Genomic DNA, 22,671 nt, shown 5'->3' with positions numbered 1-22,671 from the left:
TGACTTGTTGCCCAGCTACTTGTGTTGTCTATACCTTGTATGCCATGTTCACCAAGATCCTTCAAGGTGATCAGTCTTCTGTGAGTTATTTTATCAAGGGTTTATAGGAGCAGCAGTGCTCTAAATAGCTCATTTCTGAACATGAGCTGTGTATCCAAAGTTTGTATTTCTCATACCATTATCTAGACCGTCTCAGCTTCATGGTGGTGATTACCTCAGTGTTGTTGACATGTCAAGCCTCTGCATCTCCAATATTCACCTCTGGCTATCTATGAAGTTAACTTTTTCTCGTGTAGCTCCCTCCTTACCACTTGTGAGGTCCAGCCATTCTCCACAGCACTGTCTCTTTTGTCAGCTTCTCGTGACGTTACCTGTCGAGCTCAGCCATTTCCCCTGTCATGGCTGGTTGTTTTCATGCCCTATTCACTTGGCTTTCCCTCAGGGCACAGATAGCAGCCTGATATTTGTGTATGTGAGACTCCAAAAAAGTAAGTACAAGCCAATGACATGTAGGACGTTTGATGCAGTTGAGATTTGCTTTACTGGGTTTGGGGTTTTTTTTAATACCAGTGCACTGGGATTCACCTTATTTGTCCTCTGCAGGAAAAGAAATGAAGAAGCTGAATATACAGATTTGTATCCTAACAAAGCTGTGAGGAGTGCAAGAATTTGTGTGCTCCCAGGTCTGTTGTGGCTTTGACCTGTCTAAAGAGTAAATAATAAAGGTTTTAAATTCTTGTTTACAGCCTAAGGGGACCTGGTTTGCATTTCAGGACCTAGAGTTACATCTTTATCTCCTGCTGTCTTGTCTCTGGTAAAACCTCTTAATTCTCATGCTGCTCTGTTACAGCTTTTATCAAATTTGATTTGAAGTAATTTCTTTGTAATGGTTTCAGTGATAAGATCTACTCTTTACTTCTGTTGCATAGCAGAACAGTGTCCTGGACCACATGGTCTGACACAGCAGCAGCCTGGACCAGGCTTGACATGAGTACACTTGACTGTGAAGAATGTGTGTTTCTCTTGTAGCTGGCAGAGGTTTCACAGCATTTCACTATCACTGTCATTGCAGCCATCTGAAACATCCCTTTCAGGTTTCCATTTGAGGTGTATGTTGTCCTAGACTTTGGGAAGTTTAAGTGCATGGATCCGTTACTCTGAATATCACTGTGATCACTTACAGGTCTCTTGTCCTCACAAATAGGTTGCTTTTCAGATTCTCTTGTGTTCCTCTTCCCTTTGCATAAAAGATATTAGTTACTGGCTGTAGTTTGTCAAGCATGACAAAATCTGGCAAAGTCTCTTCATTCTCATGCTGCTTTGTTACAACTTTTATCAATTTTGATTTAAAGTAATTTCTTTATAATGGTACAGTGGAACAAACTGAAATAGTCTGTACAATATTCATACATGGTTGAATGGAGTTAATATTCTGCTCCTTTACCATTCTGTGATTACAGGAGTCTCAAAATGACCTAATTAAACAAAGCAAAGGAGATTCTAGAGTTATCCTTGATTCTGGTGTTTTTTAAACTAAAATCAGATAACCATTCTCCAAATTGGCCCTGCTCTGGCAGGGGGGTTGGACTAGGTGATCTTTTAAGGTCCCTTCTAACCCTTAACATTCTGTGATTCTGTGAATTCACATTCTCAAAAAGTTAAAGGTTTGGTTTTTCCCTTCTGTGTATAACACATAAGCAATCACATAACTGTTACGTTCCAAAACATAATGGGCAAGTGTGGTCATTACAAGAGTTCTTTCAGACTGAAGTTTTAACTCCTCCTAGATTTGTTTTGTTTTTAAAGAGAATATGTAAATAAAGCATTTCTTGAGAGTTTAGGAAAAGGAAATGAGTTAGAATGAAAGCATGAAAATAAGAGCTTCACGCTAGTGGTTTCTTCTTGTTGGAGTGTCATAAAATACTACCAGTAGTGTCAATGTGACTGTAAACGAATACACTCCAGGCCACGAGCACTTTGATTATAAAATGTCCTTGTTTAGACACACGTAGCTGAAAGCCAAAGACTGCAGCGGAGTTTTGGCTGACTCTTTAGTGAAGGTTAGAGGATCCCAAGCTTGTTCAGACTGGATTGTTAAAAGACACTGCTACAGGAAAATGAATTTGAGTTGTGTTACATTGAACTTTCCCCCAGTTTTACATGCAATATACATTGTATTTTAGACTCTTATGCATCCAAACACGTGCATAGGAAAAAAAAGGTGGAGATCTGTTTATGAAGATGAGACCTAAACTGTTTATCAAATGTCCTCTAGTGTCTTAAGGAGTGAACGTTGATAATTTAGGTGAAAAATACCAGTTTATGTTCATGTGTTGCCCACATGATATTATGTTCCATGATATTGGAAACATATTTCAGACTTTTTATAAAAAACAGTTATATATAAATCCATCCAATTTCCAGTTCTGCCTCTTCGAGCCCCTCTGAGATATGCTAGAATTTCTTTTCTTTCCTGCATTGTATATGATACCTGATTCTCCTCTCTAAAGTGAGGATTACAAACTGGGATGAATAAAGAGAAGATAATTGTGATTCATACTTCTTGCACACAGCCTTATTGTCCTACATGCCATAGGAACTCAAGAACTTTTTTTCCTCTTTTGAGTTCGTTCAACTGAGAACAAATTGAAACCTATCAAAACCAGGCTTTTGACACTGTCTCCCATAACATCCTCATAAGGAAATCTCAGGCAGTGTGGCTTGGATGAGTGGACAATGAGATGTATCGAGAGCTGGCTCAATGACAGAGCCCAGAGGGTGGTGATCAGTGGCACAGAATCAAGTTGGAGGCCTGTGGCCAGTGGAGTTCCACGGGGATTGGTTCTGGGACCAGTCTGATTCAACACTTCATCAGCCACCTGGATGAGGGGACAGAGTGTACGCTCAGCAAGTTCCCCGATGACACCAAACTGGGAGGACTGGCTGATTCCCCAGAGGCCGTGCTGCCATTCAGTGGGATCTTGAGCACCTTGAGAGTTGGGCAGAGAGGAACCTCATGAGGTTCAACAAGGACAAGAGCAGAGTCCTGCATCTGGGGAGGAACAACCCCATGCACCAGTACAGGCTGGGGGTCCAACTGCTGAAAAGCAGCTCTGCAGAGAGAGACCTGGGAGTCCTGGTTGATAATCAACTGAACATGAGCCAGCAATGTGCCTTCGTGGCCAAGAAGGCCAATGGCATCCTGGGATGCATCAAGAAGAGTGTGGTCAGCAGGTCAAGGGAGGTTCTCCTCTCCCTCTACTCTGCCCTGATGAGGCCTCATCTGGAGTCCTGTGTCCAGTTCTGGGCCCCTCAGCTCAAGAGGGAGAGAGAACTGCTGGAGAGAGTCCAGCACAGGGCCACCAAGATGATCAGGGGACTGGAGCATCTTCCTTATGAGGAAAGGCTGTGGGAACTGGGGCTGTTTAGTCTGGGGAAGAGGAAGCTGTGCGGGGACCTCATTAATACTTAGATGTATTTAAAGGTGTATGTCAAGAGGATGGGACATCCCTTTTTTCCTGTGTGACCTGGTCGAGTGGACATGCTTTAGCAGGGGATCTGGACTAGGTGATCTCTGGAGGTCTCTTCCAATCCCACCATTCTGTTTTTCTGTGAAACTTATATTTAATTTGCTCTTTCAAGATAAGACAATGCTTTCCCCAATTCAATACAGAAATCAAGATGAGCAAAAACTGGTGACCTCTCCCCTGCGTGTGGGATATCCAGACTCGGCTACGAATTCATCCTTGTGGCTTTTCTGGACCCTGGTCCTCAAAATTATTGCTGGGATGGGATTTTCAACCTCTGTTTGCTTATGTATATTCATAAAGTTGCTAATTAGAAGCGCTAGAACACAGGTCAGCAGTGAATTGCATGTTATTGTACGTTGTGTTTATGATCTTGGAGTTGCCACCTTTCATTTTCTCTTCTCTTGCAGACTCCCATTTACACTGGTTTTAATCTTCCTCTCTTACCATGGAATTAATTTCCTGCATGTATTAATGTTAAGGCACGTCAACTTGAATTGAGCACATCTCTAGAGATTCCCTCCATTGTAGAACAGTGACAGCTATCATTCCCTACAGTTGCCACTTAGTACCATGGGACACTGCAGAGAAGTGGTAATTAAGCTCATGATAATTAGGTATTACCTTACAGCTGGGCTGTGCCAGCACAGGGGGCTGTGGCAGCGGATGGTGATGGAGTTAAGCGTGGTGCAAACATCTGCTGGGACACATGACTTGTTCCTCTGGGTTGCAGTTTCTAGAGCAGCTCAGGTCACATCATAACCTGGTGGCCATTGGTCAAATGAATGAGGTGTTAGTTTCCTAATGAGGCATGCTGCCCATTGCCAAAGGCACTTGGCTTTGGCAAGTAGCTTTTCCAAAGGGAAGCCAGGGCCTGTGTGGGCTTGAGGGTGGCCAAGTTCTTGCTCTGGAGGGCACTCTGGGGCTGATGCCTCTGCCTGCTGAGCTGTGCCACCCTCTCCTGGGGCTGGAGAGCTTCACTCTCCAGCATTTCTGTAAGCATTTAACTTCGCTGAAAGGAAAAGGGATGAATAGCAGAGTGTGTGCTGTAATCTTTGCCACTGTTTATATTTTGGAAACTTCAGTGGGCCAAGAAAGTATTTAGCCTTCTTATTTAGATGTATGATTCCTATTTGTTACAGTGCTGATGTCTGCAAGAAAAATAGGTGTGGCATTCTAGCAGCGGTATTGTGTGTTGTCCGGTTTGTTGGAGTAAGGGAAGCACTTGGAAGTTTTCTAACTTGGATGAGGCAATGGTATACCTTCTGCAAATTAATCAAAAGGATCAAATAAATAGTATGTACAAATTTAGAACAGGCATCTCTCTGTGCAACCAACATGACATATACTCTGTGGTTCCTTAACTGTGAGCTGCTGCTTCTGCTGAGGTTTGCCAGTCTTACCCAAACCACAGGCTCTGGAGAAACGGCCGAGATGGAAAAAATAAGAGAATGAATGTCTGAGTGAGGAAGAGAGAAGCAGATACAGTGGGAAGTTGAGATGTGAGATTTGTTGTGGGAGATCAGATGAGAGATGTATTACTGGTTCTGCATTTACCATGTTGGCAAGCATTTGGCATGTGTGGCCAACACTGCAGCCATCCTCACGTCCCACCAGCCGCTGTGCAGTGGGTACAAGTAATTGATCTTGAGCAGGCACGGTTGTCTAGAAGTAGAACTCTCCATTCCCCGTGAGATTTTGTACTCCAACACACTGGATGGAATATCCTGTGCTCCTGTAACTAGGTATTCTGGTTCACTTACAACACTTGTATATATTTATGGATCCTACCAAATTATCATCCTTGCTGATCATTCTGGAAATGAACCGTGGGATTGAAGATGAGAGACTTTCCTCTATCCCTTAACAAAATGGGCAGTACTTCCCTATGCTGAGAAGTGGGGAAACCCACTGGAAATGGTTTATGGGCTTGAAACAACTAAACTGCAAGCTATACAAAAGGAATACACAGCCAGTCCAACAGTTCTTATTGGTGTATAATGTTGTGATAGTTATCTAGGGATTATCATATACACAATGTACCTTAAAAATGATAGGAGTTATTTCCCCTTCTCACAGACTAGGCTGGGACCAGAGTTAACGTGGCCCTGTTAAAAGGATAATTTTAGTAAGTGGGGGAAAAAATAGGAGGGATGAAATGAAAGACTAGGGTCTTCTGTCACAATAATGAAATAATAAGTAGGCTGAGCTATCTTCAGAGAGTGAATGTTTTGCTTTCCCACACTGAATTCTAGATGCAACTTCCCCGAAAATTGTTTCCATATAGAAAGAAAGTATGTTTCCATCTATGAAAGAAACTGTCCTCACCTTGAAGCCCTGCAGCCAGTGAGCATTATCTAGATGTTATTTAAAGCACAGCGCACTTCAGCCCCGAGATTCCAATGCTGTTACTCACTGAATTAAAATCTGATCAGACCACAAATTCAGTACAAGAGGTGTCTAGCTTAGTTGAGTGGGGATTTTTCCCCCTCCCCTCAGCATCAGGTGGCACATTCAAGATTTTGAGAGCATTAAACTCTTGGAGATGAAGCACAGTTTCTGTGTATTTTATGCAGTTTCTGCAATGGTGGGACCTCATTTCTAAGATGGACCAAAAGAAATGTTGTCATACACACCAGGTGAGCAGTAGAGATCCAGGCTGCCTGTACTTCTTGAGATGAGGGTGTTCCCATGTACCTTAAAAACACTACGGAAGTCGTGCTGGTCTGGCAGCACTCTCCTCATTCAACCTGCAAATAAGTGCAAAACTGCTTTGCTAGTCCCTGTGAGTTGGGATGAGCCTTTACCTATGGGCTTGTCTGAATTATGTCTGTAGGGTGTATGTATGTGACTTGCTTCATACATAAATAGAGGAAGAAGGCAGAGTACACCTTTGATAATGGCCCATGTGAGTAAGGTCTTACAAGGTGTTCAGGCTCTGAAGCATGGGCAGGTGTGCTGCCTGAGGTATGTGTAGAGGTATGAAACCTCTTCTTACAAAAGAAGTTTAGTGCTTAGAGACAACCTTTCTGCTTGGAGAGCCAGCCTTGACCTTGCACCTCCTTGGCTGGGCACGTGTGGATGCCTTGATAAGCTGGCAAGGCAAGTCAGACGCTTTGGCAGAGCCAGTGGCTTCCTCAGGGAAGAGCTGCATGGGGTAGAGAGCTGCTGGCGGGGGCAGCATGTTGCACGAGTGGCCCTTCAGCTCCTCTTTGATGTGCTGGTTAAGTGTGATTATTCATTAAACACTTCTCATTAAACACTTGATTTCACTTGCCTTCCCTTGACCCTTTCCAGGGCTTGTGCATAGTATCTCCTTGGAAATAAGTTTTTAAAGGAGCAGAAGGTGAGGGTGACTTTCATGAGCTGCTGGAGGGCACAGGTCTGCTGCTTGGAGATGGAGCATAAGAAGCAAATGCATGAAGTCACTGGTGTATTTTTAGGCTGGGAACAGGAGTTTGTATTTCTGGGAGGGATGCTGACTATGGGGAAGCCAGAATTCACATTTACTCTAGATAAGCTCTAATATTGACTGAAAGTAGAAGTCAATTTATGTATTGTTCTAGACATCCTGCTGATCCTGCTGGTTTTCAGAAAGCCCTTTGTGGCTGCAGTAGTGGCATCCTGTAGTTCAGGAATCAAATAAATGTGATGGAAAACAGGAGGTAAAAATAACTTCAGTTCATGCCCTTTTGACAAGGTGACAATTAAACTTTGCGTATATCTCATGTCACTGCTGCTGTCAACTGCTTGTGAGTGTAGTTTGTTTCATGCATTGCACTGGGATACCCAGACTAATTTATCCTGTCAGGGAAGGCAAGGGGATGAAACATCTCCCCTGATTTTGTGTGCACTATATGCTGCCCAACCAGGCTGGTCCCAGCTTTGTTGTGATGTTGCTGAGGAAAGAAGCCTGGCTGGGTTTCACCTGGGACCTGCAGGTCTGTAAGCACTCACAAAGAGGATGGGGAAGTATCATGTACTCTTAATTATTTCAAAAAGTTCTGTTTTTCTCTGAAATCAGAGATGAGGCAGGGCTTGGACTATTTATTTCTTATAGCAAAACCCTAGCCTCACAGCTTCCAATAGACTGACAGAATCACAGAGTGGTAGGGTTGGAAGGGATCTGTCGAGCTCATCCAGTTCAACTCCTTGCTAAAGCAGATTCACCTAGATCAGGCCACACAGGAACGTGTCCAGGCAGTTTTGGAAAGAGAAGGAGCCTCCACACCCTCCCTGGGCAGCCTGTGCCAGGGATCTCTCAACACAGCAAAGAAGTTCTTTCTTGTGCTGAGTGGAACTTTTTTTGTTCCAGCTTGTTCCCATTACCCCTAGTCACATTGCTGGACACTACAGAAAAAAGTGTCACCCCATCTTCCTGACATCCACTCTAGATTTTTATTAAGTTTTAATGAGATCTGTCCTAAGTCTTCTCCAGACTAAACAGCCCCAGTTCCTGCAGCCTTTCTTCATATGAAAGATGCTCCAGTCCCCTGATCACCTTGGTGGCCCTGTGCTGGACTCTCTCCAGCAGTTCCCTGTCCCTTTTGAGCTGGGGAGCCCAGAACTGGACACAGGACTCCAGATGAGGCCTCACCAGGGCAGAGTAGAGGGAAGGAGAACCTTCCTCCACCTACTGGCCACACTCTTCTTAATACACCCAGCTTGGGCATGACAGTCACCATTTTGGAAGACATCCTAAGCCTTTTCTAACATTGCTAGGGCCAACTGGCAAGTCCTCATCAACTGAATGGGAAGTTAGGAATGTGTAACTTTGTCCTGATAGAGTGATGCTAGAAGCAACTCAGTAGAAATTAGCGGGTGAACCACAAAACTGTCACAGCCACCTTCACATCTGCCTGACTGTCTCGCTTGCCTATGGGATGACAGCGTTGTGACTGCCAAATTCTTCCCAGAACCTCTCTTATTCCAGGGCCAGTCACTGAGGTGTGTGAATAATGTTGCTCGTAAACAAGTGAGCCTGCTGTGTTATCACAACTGTTGTGCTTCTCTTGTCACATTATTTGTAGTGAATGTCACTCAGGGGATTGCAAATTCCTGCCTGAAGTCCACTGATGTAAATTGAATTATACCTTCAAAACAAAATTTGTCCTGGGGGGCAGAAGTTGAGGGGTTGGGTGGGTTTTTTTGCTTTACTGTTGCTTGGGATTTTTAAATCACTGGCTTCAACACAGGATCCTCTTTGCTACACCAGTGCTTGGATTCAGTGGTTTTCACTTTATTAAGCCAGATAGCTATGCTGCTTCTGGCATATCTCATGCCAATAACAACTCTTATGAAGTCCCACAGTTTGCGTTTCTGACCTGCTGTGTATGTGTAGCACACACCAAATTAAGCCATAGCATAATAGATTGGGTCACAGAAGGGTCCCCTGTGTCCCAGATTATTTGGTTGAGGGCTCAAGTGTTGAGTGTGCACGCACACAACTGCAAAAAGTGTCTTTTCTGTGTGGAGAGAAGGAGTTTGGAGCTCTCTGAGATGATAAATAGGTTATTGTTCACCCAAACTTTTCACACAAGGAGTGCATGATAGTTAACATGTGGAATAATAAACAGAGAGAGGCTGGGTAATGGAAAGCAGATGTGCCAAGAATGCCAAGCGAAACATCGGAAAGTTGCAGGGTAAACGGGGCCTTTCGACAAATGGCCAAAGCTTGTGTGACCACCAGGGCCTCAGACCAATCCATTTAGAAATGGAGGCTGAAAAGGGAAGTAGAGACACTACTCTGATGTATAAATTAGATTTAGTATCTTGTAGAAAAGCATATCACAGGATTCACTGTGGCCACTATTTCTTGACTTTCTCTTGTCTTCTACATGTTTCCCTCTTGCCATTTTTTGTTTTGACTTAGTGAAATGAGATAAACGAGACAAAATCCAATTGTATTGATCTTAAATTCTAACCAGTCCAGCTCTTTTAAAGCTTCTGGGAACCTTTCCCTAGGTTTCTGTGGGTTAGGTCCTGGCTGTTGGAAAGTACCTCTGTCACTGGAGATTCACTAAAGAGTGGAAATCAAATGAAGGAGACAATCTACAGCCTCTTTATATGCCTAATGCCTTTGTCTTAAGCTGTGGCTTTACAGAAAACTAAGACACGTAAATTTAACAGCATATAAGTTGGTACAATCTTTAAGTCTAGTTAATTCCTGTGATAAAAACTGTGATAAGGATCCATCCTGTCTCTGTCTCAGATACCTGCATTCTTGTCAGCCTGTGGTGATGTTGAAATGGCAGGTTTTGTGGCAGGTCTAATCTCTTCTTGATGCTGAACAAAGAATGGTAATGAGAAGGGGGATTTTATTTATCATTTTGCTTTGATGTGTTTCTCCAGGTAGCCTAGCACTTCTCCCAGAAGTCCCAGGGACAGCAATAAAGAGGGAGTCTTCTGGCAAAAAAAAGAATCACACAGAATTACAGAATGTTAAGGGCTGGAAGGGACCTCAAGAGATCATTCAGTTCAACCCCCCTTCCAGAGCAGGACCACCTAGGGTAGGTCACACAGGAACTCGTTCAAGTGGGTTTTGAATGTCTCCAGAGAAGGAGGCTCAACAACCCATCTGGGCAGCCTGTGCCAGTGCTCCCTCACCTGAATAGTGAAGAAATTCTTCCTTTTATTTCTTTGGAGCCTCTTATGTTCCAGCTTAGAACAGCCTGGCTCCATCCTCCTGACACCCACCCTTTATATATTTGTAAACATTAATGAGCTCTCTTGTGAAAAGTCACAATTTTGGCATTTGCCTCATTTTACTTGTAACCCCCATGAGGTTACTGAGAGATTATGAAGAAAAGCTATAGGCTGAGGCAATGCCTTTCCAAAACTGACAACATGTTTTTTCTCCAACTTGTACAATACATTCAACAGCCTCATCTTGTCTGGGTTCAAAATTCAGCCGTGGGTGAGAGCTCACCAGCTGGCTAAGAAACAGGCTGAGATGATGATGGCAAGCGAGGTCACCTCAGAGCCTATCAACCTTCTTTAATGTGAGGCTATCCATGATTTGTATTTTAGGACTATCATCTTGTTGGTTGTGTTTCAGCAGTTGTTGAGGAGGTACTGACAAAGGCTCGCTTAGGTGAACTGGGGATGGTATTTCTGGAGTTTCTCTTTAGTCACAGATGAGAGAGGGGTTTCTTTCTTGGCAGTTTTTAAAGCCCAGCATCAAGTGCTCTGAACTGTCTGCTGTGGAACTTTTCTTTAACCATATCTCTTGTACCTTGACAACCCATCCCCTTCCTCACAGTGTTCCTGGTGAGTGTCTGTCAGTGGGGATGAAGAAAAGGGCATTTCTTTCACAATGCTCAAGAGAGGCATTGTAAGGCTGGCACAAACATTTTAGGAGTCATCACCTGAGTCACGTTGCATATGCTTTTGGAATATATTGGCACATGGCACATTTTAGGAGAGGATTTGATTACACTATATTGCCAAACAAAAGTGTTTCTCTTCTTCTTGTGGTGATAAAAGCTTTTTGATCTGTTGGTCCCTGAGCTGCAGTAACAAGGTTCAATCAACTCTGATCTCACTGCTGTCAGCGTGAAATGAAAGCACATAGTGGCAGGACAAAAAGCAGTTCAAGAGAAGCCTCTGTGTGTTTGATTTGCAAAGTGCATGTGTGTACACTTTGAAATATACAGAACACGAATGTGTTGTAACTCTAACTGCATGCAGACAAACATGTGACAGCTGTCAGAACATCTGAGAGGTGTCAAACTTGCCGGCCGTGTGCTGTTCACAGGGTACCCAGAAGGCAGCATGAGTCCCTCATCACCCCTGCGTGGGCTTGGCTCCAGCTCTGCCCTTCAGTCCCCCTCCTGTCCATGATGCATAACCATGTGCTGGAATACAAAAAGTTGCACTTCAACACAATGGAAAATGTCTTTGCTCTGAGGGTGAGGGAGCCCTGGGGTGTGGAGTCTTTTTCTCTTGAGATTTCCAGACCTGCCTGGACATGTTTCTCTGTGACTTGATTGAGGGGAACCTGCTTTAGCAGGGGGGTTGGATTGGATGAGCTCTAGAGGTTCCTTCCAACCCCCACCATCCTGTGAGTCTGTGGTATTTAGGCATGTACTTACTGAAGCACAAAGCACAGTTGAATAGAGCCTGCTGAGGAGAGGGCTGGTACTCGAGTATGAAAATGCAGAGATCTGGATGTACTAAAGAAAGGACAAAAAAAAATCCCCCAACCTTTATCAAATGGGAAAAATATACCTGATGGGGTTTTTTTTTTCTTTTACTTGGCCCACATAAATTCCTTCAGTTACTGGTAAACATCATATGATAAATGTTTTAGAAATAAGTTTTATATTACGTGGGCACAGACTGACCATAAATCAGAGTGATATATACTCCAATATTGAAAGCCAGGGCAAGTGTTCAAATGCAATGTTTAATGCACAGTTTTCAAGGGGATAGAAAAATGGTGAGGCTGGATTGCTAAAGGAACTGGATTGCTGCTGAAACAGTACACTTGAAGAAAAGAAATCCCTTAAATACCTAAAAAGGGACAATTCATTTTTGCATAGGAGGGTCTGACAAGTCTGACTTTTTGCTCTATTTTTTAGCTGTTGTTATGAGAAGATTATTTTTTTTAGATTAAATTGTCAGCTTCTGTATCACCCAAGATTTGCATTGGCTCTGTCTTTCACCCAGAAAAAAACCCAACTTTATTTAGAGTCTTAATCTGCTTGGAAAAGTCTAGTAGAGCTCTTTGAGAAAGGTAAGAGACAACAGTTGAAGAGCCAACAACAGTGAATAGCAGTACTGGAAAGAGAATAATTTCCCTCCTTTTCTATTTGCTCTGACTGGAGAATTAACTACTGCTAGAACAGACCACTAGGAATTAAATTGCATAAATTATGTGAGATCAGTGTAGGCACCTCATTCAGTTTTCCAGTGGGAATTCAACCTGAAAATACCTAGCAAAAGTAATTCCTCTTTGTCGTGGTTTAGGCCCATCAGGGAACAAAGACCACGATTAGCCTCGAGTACCAAAGAGGCTGAGAATTGCTCAAGGTCAGGGAGAGCTTAATTGCCTCTTAAGGTTCAGGACAAAACAGACCAGGCCACTCGGTTTGGGGAAGAAAACAGAGAAACAATTTAATGCAACATCAACTAAAACATACCCCCAAAAACCAGAACATAACCAAAATGAAACAACACAGAGTAATACATCAATGAAGAGCCCAACCAGCCTTTTTAGGAACACCTTCTTGCCACCCCTCCCCTCTTCCCGGGCTCAGAGCCCTGATCCCGGTGTTTTTACCCTGTCCCCTCCTGAACGGTTCAGGAGGGCAGGCAGTGGGGGTTTCAGTCAGTCTGTTCCCGATAGCTTCTGCCGTTAGTCCCTCCTCAGGACGGGTGAACTCCACACCAGTCCTCCCTGCGAGTCCGTGGGGTAACTCACACGCATGGCAGCCCTGCACGGGCTGTTCCTACGCGCACTTATCCCAAAGGCTGCAGCTCCTCTCTGCCTCTCGTGTGGGGCTGCTCTGGGCCCGCAGGCTCCAGCACGGCCTGGGCCATGGCCGTCTCCCCACACAGTCCCTCGCCCGTCCGGGCTCACTCACATGGAGCTGCTGGTAACTCTCAGTCCTGCCATGGATCCCCATAGGTTGCAGGGGCACAGCTTGTATTCTCGCCACGGCTTGCAGAGGAGTCTCTGGTCTACTGCTTCTCCTTCCTTCCTCCTCTGGCTGAAGGGTCTGCGTGGTCGCCTCCATCTTGTATCACTCATACACCTCCTGACTCGCATTCCGAATTCCCGTCCCCTAAATAGTGCTGGCAGAGGCGCCAGATTGGCCCAGCCGGGCCGGAGGTGGGTCTGAACCCAGGAGCCGGGGGAGGGTCCGCAAACTCTTTACCGGGTCTTCGCTGCAACCCGCTCCCCCTGTTACTAAGCCAAAAGCTGCTCCTTGCTAAACCAGAACACTCTTATATTTGAGTCTGGATGCTGCAGATAATTTGCTGTGTGAGTGGCTGAAAAGTTGTGAGTCCCAGTGCAAGCAGCTCTTCCCAGTGGGACAGTAGTCATTTTGGAAAGACCAAGAGCTCCATTTCTGTCAATCCAACTGCTGCCTGTCTCATTCTCTGATAGGCAAGTAATATGGGGAGTTCCCTCTTTATCCAAAATATGTGATAATTAACGTATTTTATGTATACATATTAATGTCTTGGTTTTCTCTGATTACTCCTCTTATATATTTGTTGTAAAGCAACACAGAATCACAGAAGTGTTTTGGTTGGGAGAGACCTTTGAGATTCTCCAGTCGAACCATTAGCCCAGCACTGCTACATCCACCACTAAATGATGTACCTAAGTGTCCTCTCTCTGATAGCTTCAGCAGTGATGAGGGCTTGAAAAGAAAGGAGGAAAGAGGAGAAGTCTTTTCTGTTCTCCTTAAAGTGCAATGAAAGGTGGCAGTGCTCTTCGCTCCCGTTCGATGGAGGAGGCAACCACAATCAATCTTTTTCATGAAGTCACAGTGGAAGAGGTATTGAAGAGGATGCTCTTTGCCTTGGCAGGCAAGAAGAGCTGCAAAAGATGTCTGGGAAACATCATCCACTGAAAGGCTAAAGAAGTTCAATCTCCTCTGAGCCCCTTACAGCTGAGTCTGAAACTGGGTAGAGAAATCCACTCCTGAAGAGATGGAGCTCAAAAAATATGGTCAAATAAGCTCATAGTGAGTGTACTTGTAAGTTGTGGGTGCCTGTGGAAATCAATGAAAATGCAGAGTTACTTGTAGCTATAGTCTGTCTGAAAAGAGATGGTAAAACCTCCACCACAGTAATATCATGAGAATGCCATGGCACTGCTTCGATACCAGTGCAAGGTGAATAATTAACCTAATAAAAAACAGTGTCTTAAAAATAAAGTATTGGTGGATACAAGGAAAGTGATATTGAGTTCAATATGTGCAGCACAGGAGCAAAATTATATAGATATAATATATATACATATATATGTGAAATGGCATTTGGTGAGGAGAAACCTCCAGGAGTGTTAATGGTCATGGTAAGCCTGGTCTGTACACAGCCAAATCTGTAAGCAGCACAGACATATGGAGCATTTATTTTCTTTCTCCTTCCACAATCAGAACATTATTGTGTTGAGTTTGTTTTGTTTGGGGTTTTTTTTTTTTCTGAGCTGTACAATTCAAGTTATTAATTAAAAAGTATTGCCAAGAGTGCTGTTTCACTGATGGCCCTCAATTTACACATACATTTGCTAATTTAAAAACTAATCTGGAGACTGAGCCCTGCCAAAATACAGCAAGTTAAATGCCAGTTAAGTGCTTAATTAATATAGGTGAGTGTAAACTACAAATTATCACTGTGGTGAAGGTATGGAGCCTCCCTAGGTGATGCAAACATTGAGGTTCAAGCAGAGAGAACAGGGATATAGGGATGGAGACACAGCTATTCTTGCTTTGAATGATTCATTCCCAAAGAGTTACCATATGATTTAATGTGTTATTCCTTCTTTTCAGCTCTTATTTTAGCCATCATATTCATTTAGCCATACCTTATTATTATGCCTGTCACTGCAGTTGTGTGCTTCCCATGGCTTTTGTAAATGGCAAACCAGCACTTTATCGGCTCAGCCGACACCAGTTTCTCTTTCTGCTCAGACAGAGATAATTCCCGTCGGATTCAATGTTGTGAGATGACTTCAGTATTTGGATGTGTAGTAAAAGAAAGAGCTGGATGGGAGTGCAGTGTTCCTGGCCTTCCTCTGGACAGCCTTCCCTGCCAAGAATGGAGGGCTGAAGTTTTTAATGGACTGACACGGTTCTGTACTGGATCACTTCTAGCTGAAATCAGTCCTTCTGTGTGGGCTTTGCTCTGAGAGAGAAAAGTGTTTCATTCACCACCTCTCTGAGCCGCTTCACATCTCTCCTCCTCTCTCTGGGAGTGGATGACCCCCCTCGTGCCCACCAGCATGTCAGCTCACAAACCCTTTAACTTCCTCCGAGGGCTGCCTGAGCATCATTTGGTGTCTGAGTAATTAATTGAAAAGCCTCATCAGTTCCTTGCTTGAAAAGGCAGAGAATTTGGCTCGGTAGTGCTGATGGGATTGCATGTCATTTGTGGAATTTGCTTAATCACGGCATATTGACTTTCTGCCTAAATCAGATTACTTTTATCCCTATTGATTGCACAGTTGTAAAACCCCAGTGAAAATCTTTTCATTACATGTAACAAATCTCCCTGCTAATACGAGGTAAGTGCCCCGTTGTTTTCACTTGGTGCTCTAATGAGCAAATCGGTTCTTTCCATTTGATCACACACTAAAGGCTGAAGTTACAGATAAGTGACTTGTCCTTTTCATCTGATGTTTAGCACTGTGCCACTTAAAGACTGGACAATGTTCACTTCTCCATAACTCTAGAGATACTTAGATGAAGAAGACTCACTCTACCCCAACCTTTTTACAAGCCACCTTGAGCAAGAGCTTTAAATAATTATGCCACTAAGCTTTACACAGCAAATATAAAATACCTTAATGTCTGGAAACTTATCTTTCTTTATTGATTTTTTTCTTTCACCGCAAAATTCTTCTTACTTCTCTGTTGAACTTGTCTCTGGAATATTCCTGTGATAACATCCAGTTTCTGGCATCACAGCCAACACCAAAAATGGCAGTTTCTAAAGAGCAACATATAGATGAAGCACCAAGAAAGCTCTAAGGATGATTCTCAAGGGCAATGCTTATAAGCAAGATTTTTACGTGACAAGGATGCTCCTCTGCAAGAACTAGGCTATACTTTTAAAGAGCCATGTGAATATCATGAAACAGCTTACCCCAAAATTCCCACCTTGCATCCATTCTGGTGCAAACCCTGGGCAGAAAATGATTAAACTTGCACCATAAGTGAAAGAAGATTCAACCTGCAACAACCCTTTTCCATGCCAGCTTTCAAACAGCACCAACACCTAGCACTCATCTCTGGAGATCACTGTCATCATCAGAAGTTCTCCATGTACCATCACTTGCCTCTGCAAGAAGTACTGGACCTGGCTGCCCATCACCAGAGGAAGCAGCTTCCCTTGTGTCAGGGCTCCTGATCCCTCTGATCTTATGTTTCCCAGTGCCCCTTCCCATGGGCAAAGGCAGTACAAGGAACGAAATAGCCAAAGCTAAAGCTAACACCAACAAATGAAGCTCCCAATTACCTCTCAGAGAGCATTTCTTCTCTGTGATCCCAGTCTTGATTCTCAAGAGGGTGCTAAACATGATTTCTCATGAATCCTGAGCAGTAAAATTTATTGCTTTTTACTGAGTAATAAAAGGATGGACTTTATGGGCCTGAGGGTTTTGTAGCCCTTAACTCTCTTCCCTTCTCTTCAGGCTGGTGTGTCACCTTTGTCTTAGCTGCTAGAGGAGACCATCTTCTTGGCTTTGTTCATTCTTTAGTGCATGTTTGACTGATTTCTTTTTTTTTCTCAGTTATTCTAACTATTAAAATATTAAAGCAATCATTTAACTCCTTTACTTAGCCATGGAGGTTGCTGTTTCTTTTTTAGACCTGAAAAAAAGCGTGTCTGACTTTTTTTTCCCTCCAAAAAGTGTTTTCTTTCCTGTTGCCCTAATAACAAATACCCCAAACCTTTCCTCACAGATTCCCTTTCCCTAGTGAAATCTCCCGTGTATCTCACGCCCTTTTTCTGTCACCCCGGACATGAAGCATCCTCCACGTGCTGATTTCAAGCAGGACTGATGGCCTCAAACGAAGGATGGGAGACAGGACTGGTTCCTCCAACATCTCTTCCTGGCCCCCGGGCTTCTGACTTCTTCCATTGTAGGTCCTCGACGGCCACGGCCCCAGCGCTGTGGATGAGGACGGAGCCGGAGGGACATCCGAGAACCGGGGCGAGAGGGTGCAAAGAGAGATTATGCCTCAGCTGAAGGGCTGCTGCTTGGAAAGAGGCGCGAGGGGTGGCGGCGGGGCCTCGCCGTAGCCCTACGGCTGCCGCGACGGGAGGAGCCGGGGGGAATCGGCTAAGACTAGAGCGTTTCGGAGCGGGGATACCAGGGGGCGGCGCGGGGCGAGGAGGAGCGGATCCCGTCCGCCTCGGGCGAGGCTGCCTTCACCGGGGGCAGCTGCTGAGGGGAGCAGCCGGCTCGTGACGGGACCTGTCCGCCCCTGAGCCTGCCGAGGGCATCTGTCCGCTCTCGAGGGGTCTGTGCGCGCCAGCGGCTGCTGAAGGACCTGTCCTCTCCGGGGCTGCTGAGTGAAGCTGTCTGCTCCGGGGGCTGCTGAGGGGACCTGTCCGCTCCTGAGAGGACCTGTCCGTTCCTGAGGCTGCTGAAGGACCTGTCCGTTCCTGAGGCTGCTGAAGGACCTGTCCTCTCCGGGGCTGCTGAGGGGACCTGTCCTCTCCGGGGGCTGCTGAGAGGACCTGTTCTCTCCGGCGGCGGATCCCGCCCGGGGCCGCCAGGGGGCGCCGGCGCCGCAGGGCGGAGCGGAGCGGAGCGGACGGGGCGCGCAGTCCCCGCGCGTCGCGTCGCGGGGCGCAGCGGAGCGGCGGCGGGCCCGGGCCGGACCGAGCCGAGCCGCGCAGAGCCGCGGGGCGGGCACAAAAGCGCCGCGCCCGGCCGCCCCGCCTGGGAGTCGTCGCCGGGGACTCGTGGCGGCCGGGGACTCGTCGCTCAGCGGCGCCGGGACGAGCGGCTGCCCTGGGGGCTCGCAGGATGCCGGCGGCTGCTCGGCGGCGCGGAGTGCGGCTGCTGTGGGCGCTGCTGTGGGTGGCCCTGGCGCGCTGCTACAACGTGGACGTGGGTCGCCCCGTGGTTTTCCAGGGCCCTAACGGTTCCTTCTTCGGATACTCGGTGCTGCAGCACTACCACGACAGCACGCGGTGGTGAGTAGCGCGGACCCCGCGGGACTCGGGGCGGGCGCGTTGCGGTGGGGCTGGGGCATCCCGCGCTGCCGCCGCCGCTCCCGCAGCCGAGGAGCGGGACCCGAGCCCCTCGAGCCTGGCGCTGGGCGCTTTGGGCGGCCCCGCTGCTTCGGAGGAGACACCCGGCAGCTCATCTCCTGGGCGGAAAACGCGGCTTGTAGGAAAAACGAGAGGTCGGGTTAGATGAGAACAGTCGCAGCGTTAGGCACTGACAGCGCTGATCGCTTCGTCCTCCGGCGGGACGGCAAGAAAAGCTTTCCCTTGAGGGAGAAATGTTTCCCATTCGGGAGGCGGCCGTACTCCCCCTCCGCCCGCTCTCGGGAGCGCGGAGGCAATGTCTGTGTGAGCCTCACTAGTGAAAAATAATGAAAGATGATAGAAAGTTTGTCTACATCTCAACAAATTATGCAAACTGGCAAGCTTCTTGTTTTCCCCGTTGAGTGAAAAGAGCTTTGAAGCATAGGCTGTCTCTCTCTTGTCTGGGTCAGAGGCTCTTTGTTAACATTAAAACTGTTTTCTCTTAATTGGACCTAGTTGATGTCATCTGGTGCACTCCTGATGCGAGTAGGAGCCACTGCTGCCAATAAATGTCCACAAAGCTTGTCTTTATCTTTTACACTTAGATACGGCCCGATTACTCAGCTGTTGATGTTGGAACTGTGGTGCACTGTGATATAAATAGATGTATTCATGCCGACGTCCAGTTCTTTAAAAATGAATTTCTTTCACACCCTTTAGTTCACAAGTAGTTGTGTACTCTGCCTCCCTCCATAGTGGCTTTCATGGAGCATTCATTTTTAGGGACTTATCAGAAGGCTTCATAGAGGAAAAGCGCTCAGAGAGAAGAAAAGCTCTCAGTTTAGAGCAGTGCTTAACTCGGGGCAGGAACAGGCAAAGGATGCAGAGGCTGAAAGCGACTTGTGTTTAGCACTGATTGCTGGGATTCACGGTGGTGTGAATGAAAGGCTGATGTGACGGGTATAGGGGCATGACAATGACAGGATTTGTTGCTCCTTGTGTAGGTGTTTGTCATTCTGGTTGTTAACATAAATTATCTTCAGAGAGCACCTGCTGTGGTGATTTTTGTTTTTAGGAAGGTGGGCCAGGGAGGACAATCTCCCAGATATCCCACTTTGTTTGAAACGATGCTGGGAGAGCGGTGTTAGGTGTCTGTCTGAAGGCAAGCAGCTATAAGAAGTCTGATGCCTGAAACTAATAACTCCAGTTACACAAACTCCAGTTCTCTGAAAATGGAGCGTCTTCACTGAACCTGCCCTGTGGGCACCCAGAAAAAAACAGAAAAAGTATGAAAGATCATGAAGTGATCCCTGAAATAAATGATGAAACGATGAAATAAATCAGTAGCCTTAACACCAAGAATGTGATCAGCATCAGCACTAGGCTGTCAAAAATCATGAGGATGGAATTGTCCCTGCTGATGGCAAAGCTCACCTCTTCCTTGTGGAACCGAGGGGTTTGTTTTCCTGGGTCCTTCAAAATCCTGTGCCCAGCAGAGACTGGAATACAAATTTTGGGAGATAGATAAGTTTTTTATAGTCTTCTAGTTTGCCATGTGCAGTTGTGCTCTTAATGTGTGTGTACAGCCTGAAGGTCAGGGGACTGCAATGGGTTTCTCTACATATCTCTCTTCTTTTAAGCATTTGCAACCTTCTTCCAGCTTTCTGAGGATGCCATCCTGGGTACTGGATGTGTGTATTCTGGGTGCAAGCAGGGTTTTTTGCATACTGCAATGCGCTATTGATTTTAAATGTTACATGTATTTCTCTGGAAAGCTTTAAAGATCTTCCTTAACATTCAGACCATCTAAGGACTGAACTCTCTCATCAGTGCCTTCAGATATGCCTGCTTCAACTGGCATAAAGGCTTGCAAGTATTATATAGTACGATTTTAGAACCATATTTATGCTGTATGGAATCTTATTTCTCTCTCCAGACATCACTTTGGAGCATGTCTTGGCTTTCCAATTTAAAGTGATTACCAGTTGCAGGTCATTGAAATACAAGATACAGTCCCAGTTTATTAGATCCACAGAGGGAAACGCTTAGTAGAAGTGACGACACTTAGATTTGTCAGATTTCTTTATGTGAAGCTTTTGTGTGTGAAGCTATGGAGCTACTTCCCTAACTGACTGGGTGTTTGTGAGTTTTTTTCCCTTCCCTTCTCTTTTAAATACAATATTCTGTGGAAAGGTTTAAGTCTGTTATGGGGAATATGTAGTAAAAATGTTTTTTATTCATCCCATTGTAGTATATAGCTCCTTTTAGTCATAATCCTTAGTCATAGGATTATTGTGTCATTTTGTGCATAAGTTTTTTTCTTAGCTTTGTAGCTTTTCTTTACCCAAAGAAGAGTTATAATTTCAGTTTCTTTGGCCTATACACTACAGTGGGCAGTACTTAAGCTGAGTTAACCTTAGACAGTAATGTTTTGGGCATTCCTGGCTTGTCTGGTGAGCTATGCACTGGGTGAGCCTAGGGATTGATCATATCTGAGGCTAATGAGGCTTCCACCTATCTAAAATTATTTCATATATTAATATGCTCTCAAACATTTGAGAGTATTGTCATGATAGTTCAGGGCTTCTTGCTATGAATATTGGGCCCCAATAGTCAACTAATGTACTTCTGATTATGAAAGCTTTTTAGCTGAAGTGTGTTACTCTCAGTAGCTTATCTGTGTGTGTGTATAATATATATATGTGTGTATGTATGTCTCTATGCATATATATGTGTGTGTGTATGTACATAGCCACTGTTTTGTATTACAATTGTATCTGTAATGGCCAGCTCTCCAGTCTTAGTGTTTTCAGTTGTTTATTTTCCAGCACCACCAAGGTGCCTGTCAGTATTATCTGCCATAAGCTCATGGGCTTCCAGTATCTGATACAAGGTTTGGTGAGTCTTGAGGATTTACATGAGCCAATTAGTCTTGCAGGAGGAAAGAAAAGGGGGCTATTTGATTTGAAAGATTATATCACAAAAATATGAACAGTCAGGCTGCCTCTACACAAAAATTATAGTGGAATATGAATCTTCAGCCTCCACTTCAACAGTGGAGTAAGTCAGGGCCTTTGACCTCTCCGAAATAGTTAATTGTAACGTTACTTCCTTTAAGGAGCTTGTTTTGTACAGTTTTTGTCTCAAGAAAAGTTTGTCCTCACAGATGTGCTGGAGTTATTGTATTTCTGACAATATCTCCCTTTCCTTCCTTAAGCATGTTTTATGACTGTAAATCTTGACAGATTTCCTCGGCTCCCTGTCATTGCCATTTTCAGTCGAGTGAGGAACCAGGTGGCTACTTGCATTTGGAGCAGAGACAAGCTGAAGTGCTTCTGTTCTCTGGATATAATTTTGAAGCTTGGAGTAAAGACCCTACAAAGCGACCAAGAATGTTGCTTTCTCTGCTTTCCTTCAGACAGTTTAAAAAGAAACAAATGTCAGTTTTGCCCCAATAAAAAGAAATGTTCCTAATGTGACATCTCAGATTGTTCTTTTTAAAAAGAAGATGTTACTTTATTACTCTCCTTTCCTTTTTTATGCCCCCTTCTATTCGACATCCCTAAATCCCTCAGCAAGTCCAGGGTAACAGCTTTTTTCTTTCTGGCAAGGCAATCTGGCACAAAAACATAATGGAGTCACTTTAGTTGCATGTTGTCCTGCTGTGAGTTTTACAATTAGGAATGAGTCTGAGTTCTGTGCTGTTGCTTCATTCCTTCCACTCTGCTCTTCACTGGACTGTGCCGCTGCTGAAACTGGAAGACTATTCTGCATCTTGGGCTGATGGACACGTGGTGTTGGTGCACAATGTACTTGTGTGCAACTAGAAGGAAGATGCAGAAATGGATTGACTCTGTGGAGGCTGGATGTTGTGGCAACACTACCGTGTTGCTTAAACAATGTAGGTGCTGCTGTGGCATTTCAGGGAATCTGAGCTTGCTGTTGTTGGTCACAGGTCATCCATCTGCCACTCAAGTAACAGCCCTCCTGCTTCCTTCTCTGCATTTAATGGATGGGCCACTGGTCAGTTTGTGGGGTTTTTTTGTTTTGCTTTGTTTCAAAGACTTGGCAAGTGACAGAAACCTTTCTGATGAGAGCAAACTCAACTGTGGTGCATCCTCCTATGGAGCTGCTTTTGAAATCAGCTGTGGTATGCCAAGATATTTAAAGAGTTTTCTCCCAGTCACTTAACATTGCAGTGAGG

General features: G+C 45.0%; 1 protein-coding gene across 2 annotated transcripts in view; it reads left to right on the top strand.

Moving 5' to 3' along the window:
* The first annotated feature begins 18,147 nt into the window (after positions 1-18,147).
* Positions 18,148-22,671, top strand: part of ITGA9 (integrin subunit alpha 9) — a 222,723-nt gene continuing 218,199 nt past the window's right edge. For both annotated transcript variants that reach the window (XM_061996749.1, XM_061996750.1), the window contains exon 1: positions 18,148-18,410. In XM_061996749.1, coding sequence (XP_061852733.1) covers positions 18,241-18,410 — 170 coding nt within the window. In that variant the 5' untranslated portion in view covers positions 18,148-18,240. The remainder of the gene's footprint in view (positions 18,411-22,671) is intronic.

Source organism: Colius striatus, chromosome 5 (genome assembly GCF_028858725.1).
Source record: "Colius striatus isolate bColStr4 chromosome 5, bColStr4.1.hap1, whole genome shotgun sequence".
Taxonomy (NCBI): domain Eukaryota; kingdom Metazoa; phylum Chordata; class Aves; order Coliiformes; family Coliidae; genus Colius; species Colius striatus.
Note: the sequence above shows the minus strand (reverse complement) of the source record. Positions and strands in the feature narration are given on the sequence as shown.